Source organism: Papaver somniferum, chromosome 7 (assembly GCF_003573695.1).
Source record: "Papaver somniferum cultivar HN1 chromosome 7, ASM357369v1, whole genome shotgun sequence".
NCBI classification, from domain to species: Eukaryota; Viridiplantae; Streptophyta; class Magnoliopsida; order Ranunculales; family Papaveraceae; genus Papaver; species Papaver somniferum.
Genome location: NC_039364.1, coordinates 179,170,540 through 179,174,997, shown reverse-complemented (window position 1 = coordinate 179,174,997; position 4,458 = coordinate 179,170,540). Strand labels below are relative to the sequence as shown.

General features: G+C 39.7%; 1 protein-coding gene across 1 annotated transcript; it reads right to left on the bottom strand.

Annotated features, from left to right (window-relative positions):
- Positions 1-4,081, bottom strand: LOC113295612. The gene is made up of 4 exons (XM_026543944.1): positions 2,850-4,081; positions 2,337-2,709; positions 1,362-2,018; positions 1-1,251 (listed from the first exon to the last, which is right to left on the bottom strand). The coding sequence occupies exons 1-4, from the start codon at positions 4,079-4,081 to the stop codon at positions 1-3; spliced, it is 3,513 nt and encodes a 1,170-aa protein (XP_026399729.1).
- Between the last annotated feature and the right edge of the window lie 377 nt (positions 4,082-4,458).

Genomic DNA, 4,458 nt, shown 5'->3' with positions numbered 1-4,458 from the left:
CTATTTAAAATGAAAATAAGAAACATTAGGATACTCAATTAAGTTTAACAAAAGAGGACGCCCAACAAAATTGAGTCTCACTCCAGAATCTAAAAAACAACCAGTCTTTGCCATCTTATCAGCTGCAAAATTTGCTTCACGAAACGTATGCACCAATTGAATAGAATCAAACTTGACTTTAGCTTCATACCATCTATGTCTTGCAAACCATGGTATATTATCCCCTTCCAAAGCAGTTATAACACTCATAGAATCAGTCCTTACAAGCACATCTCTGTAACCCCATTGAACTGCCCAATCTAAGCCAATTAGAATGCTATATAATTCCGCCAAAAAATTAGAAATAACACCAAGGCCAACACACATTGCTCCCACCACTTCACAAGCTGAATTCCTAGCCACCACTCCAGCTCCGGCCACCCATGGGTTACCTCTAGAAGATCCATCACAGCACAACAAGAGTTGATTTTGCATTGGAGGCTGCCAAAGACACTCAACAGGTTCCAACATCTTCACCTTATGGCATTTTACTCTGAAAAAAACCAATATCTCCAGATCTTCAACCCTGTTAAGCATACACCCCTTCATTCTATCTGAGTATTCATGAATGAAATTAAACACACGCTTCTTGAAGAAATTCCAGCAAGGTTTCTTCTTCTCATAAACCATCTTATTCCTTTGAAACCACAGTTCTGAACACAGCACTAGATTGGAGACAAGCCACAGATCTTTAACCATTCTACTACAACCTTTTGCTTGTTTATTAGAAGCAATCAAGTTATAACAAGATTTAAGATGAAAAATACCTTCCAACCACTGGCAAGCACGTTTAGCAGCACTACAACTCCAGAGAATATGCTCCAAAGACTCCTCCTCAATCTGACACACACTGCACCGAGATGGAAGAGCAATCTTGAATCTACTCTTAACTTTGTCCAGAGTTGAACAAGCTCCCCTAACGAATTTCCAATTCTGAGCTGCTAAAGCCGGGTGCACCACCCTCCTCCACAACAGATTTGCTTCAAGAAGCAAAGGATACTTGCTGCGCACCAAATCCCTTGCAGACCTGACAGAAAACATTCCCTTTAGATCTGGCATCCAAATCCTCTCATCACTGCCCATAAGCCTTCTTGGTAAATTCTCCCTAGCCACACCAGCACTTGCAAGGTCATGCATATGCTCTCCCTCCAAATGCCATTGATTCTGCACTATGATATCACTAACTCTCGCACGTCTGTCAAGGTCAGTTCTCTGCAAGCCTCAGCCAAAGTTAGAGTACCATACCAAACATCAAAAAATAAAGAAGTTGCTCTACCATCACCTATTAAGGATTTAGTATTGCGCATAACTTCAGTGTGCACCCATCGAATCCCCGACAAAATTGAATATTTAACTCTTGCCATCTTCAGACGACCATCTCTACAAGTGTATATCGACTCCATAAATCTAGCCCAATTCTTCTTAGAAGTTTTAATACTCCACCACAACTTCATGATCAGAGCCTTGTTCATATTACTCAAGCTAGTAATCCCAAGACCCCCTTCCTTCACCGGACTACAAATCTTATCATATCCCACCACAAAAGCTTTATCCAAGTCTGAATCTCCCGACCAAAGAAAATTACGAATAACACGTTCACTTTGCTTAACAAATTTAACAGGCCACCTATACACAACCATGTTATGAATGGCATAGCTTGCAAGGACAGATTTAATAAGCACTACCCGATCCTGAAAGGAAAGCATTTTACCTTTATACACCGAGAGATGATCCTTCAACTTATCCACCACATTACTAATATGACTATATTTCACCCTGCCAGGCATCACCTTAACTCCCAAATATCTATCCGGAAAGAAAGTAACACCCATGCCTAAGAAATTAGCAATAGCCTGCCTCTTATGCAACGACCCACCTCCAAAATAAATTTTGCTCTTCTCCCTACAAACCCTTTGACCAGACGCCTGTTGATAAACCTCAAGAAACCTCAACAAGTTTGTCAGACTCTTCTGATTCCCCTTGTAAAAAATCATAATATCATCAGCAAAAAACAAATGAGTTGGAGCAATACCATTACGCTTCACCATATGATTCATACACTTATTTTGAAAGAGTTTGGTAATGTTCCTACTAAGAACATCCTCAATCAAAACAAAAATAAGAGGAGAAAGAGGATCCCCCTGACGCAAACCTCTATTAATCTTAAAGAAACCCTCCGGACTACCATTGAGAAGAATAGAAATTCTAGCAGAACTCAGAATATTGTGAATCCAAGTACACCAACCTTCTGAGAAACCATACCTTCGAAAAACCTCCAAAACAAAATGCCAACTAACCGTATCAAAATCTTGAGAGATATCCAGCTTGAGACCTAAGTTTCCATCCTTTCTTTTAATGTGCAACTCATTAACCAATTCAGAAGCCAAACTAATATTCTCATGAATGTTCCTCCCTTTCATAAACGCCACCTGCTCCTCCGATACCAACTTATCCAAGACTTTACCAAGTCTAGTTGCTAGAATTTTGGTAAAAATTTTGAAGAAAAAATTACTAAGACCAATTGGCCTATATTTCTTCAAACTATCAGCCCCTCTCACCTTAGCCAGCAGAAGAATGAGACTAGAATTAGCCCTATTAGGAATAACTTTGGAACTCCAACAATATATAATAGCCTTCTCTAAGTCCTCATGAATTAAATCCCAACAATGCCTATAAAAACACCCTGAGAAACCATCTGGACCTGAAGCACTATCCGCATTCAAATCAAAAACCGCTCCCTTAATTTCATCTAAAGAAGGAATAGAATCCAACATCAGCCTTTCCTCATGTGAGATTGAATTATGCTATACCCAAACAAACTATCCTCAATCGGCTCATCCACTCCATTGAACTTGTTTTCATAATAAAAAACAACATGGTCTCTTAACTGGTCCGGCTCCTTAATAATACACCCCTCCTCATTCACCGACTCCGAAATTGTGTTAGAACTTCTACGAGTTTTAATTGAACTATGAAAATAAGAAGAATTACTTGAACCCTCCAAAATCCATTTATTTCGAGATTTTTGCTTCAACATAATATGTTGCTGCATACGTGCTTCATTAACCAACACCGACGCATCCTTCATCTCATTTTGCTTGAAAGTGTCAAATGGGTCTTCATCAGAATTCCTACTAGCCACTTCAAACCTCAATTGAGCCTGACTTAGCCTTGCATTCACATTACCAAACACCTGCTGATTCCACACTTTCATAGCCACCTTCAATCTCTTTAGCTTGAAGGGAAAAACAAAATCAGGATTACCATACACCGGGGCACTCCAAGAAGCTTCAACCATTCTCATAAAATCTAAATGCGTAAACCACATCTTCTGAATTCTGAAAGGAGCACGTTTCGGTCTAGAAGCCACAAAAGAATAACCAATAAGAGTCGAATGATCATAAAATTCCCTAGGAAGAGCTTTACAACTCCAATTAGAAAACTTATTTAACCAAGGCTCATTGATAATGGCACGATCCAGCTTACTAACAATTCTTCTCCCTCCCAACTGACCATTAGTCCAAGTGAATTTAGAACCCAAAGAATCAGCCTCAAAAATACCATTATCCTCCATCCAATTAATACTAGAAGAAATTACCTCTCTACCTCCTTTTTTCTCCTCATTGCAAAGAACACAATTAAAATCTCCAATTACCAGCCAAGGAGTAGTAATATCTACCGCAGCTAGTTGACACCATAATCTCCTTCTAAACACCTGAATATAACTTGCATGAACACAAGAAACAAAGACTCCTTCAGTTTTCACCGTAACAGCTTGTCTTTTGCTATTTAGCACCACTGGCTCTTCAATATCCTCACTCCAAAGTATCCAAAGATTACCAATAGAACTAGAAGAAGAATTATGAATTGCTTTTTTAACAAAACCATCTAAATTTAGACGAAGCATCACACCATAGGCATATGGAATTTTCGGCTCAGCAATACAAATGATAACCGGCCTAAACTCCCTAACTAATTCACGCAGCTTCAAACCAGCCTCCACCTTCGACACCCCATTGACATTCCAATATAGAACTCTCATTGGGAACCAATCAGGTTTGATTTAGAAGATAACTTAGGATTCTTAGGCGGAACCCTTTTTCCATAACTGGAGAGAAACCTTTGCGCACTCTAATACCCAAATCATTCACCTCAGTGTCCGAGTCAGACTTGGATTCTGAAGTTTTATGTTGGCTAGAACTGTGCACATGCTGTGCACTCCTAGCACTATGCGAATTCTGAGATGAACTCTGCTGAGAACTAGCTGGATTCGGAACACGCCCTGGCTTCCTAATTTGTTTTGGTTTCTCAACTGGAATCTCCGACTATTTAGCCCCCTTGACACCAGATGAGGCTCTCTCTGGAGTTAGCTCCCCATCTGAATTATCTTCCTCTTCTTGATCAGAAAGCTGCCTTTTT

Bases quoted from the DNA above. Each gene is read 5' to 3' on its own strand.
- LOC113295612 (XM_026543944.1), bottom strand. From the start codon at position 4,081: ATGAGAGTTCTATATTGGAATGTCAATGGGGTGTCGAAGGTGGAGGCT. The intron at 2,019-2,336 runs GTTAGTTGGCAT...ATTTTTTACAAG, and splicing joins TCTCTCAAGATTTTGATACG to GGGAATCAGAAGAGTCTGAC. The intron at 1,252-1,361 runs GTGCACACTGAA...TGAGGCTTGCAG, and splicing joins TTTTGTCGGGGATTCGATGG to AGAACTGACCTTGACAGACG.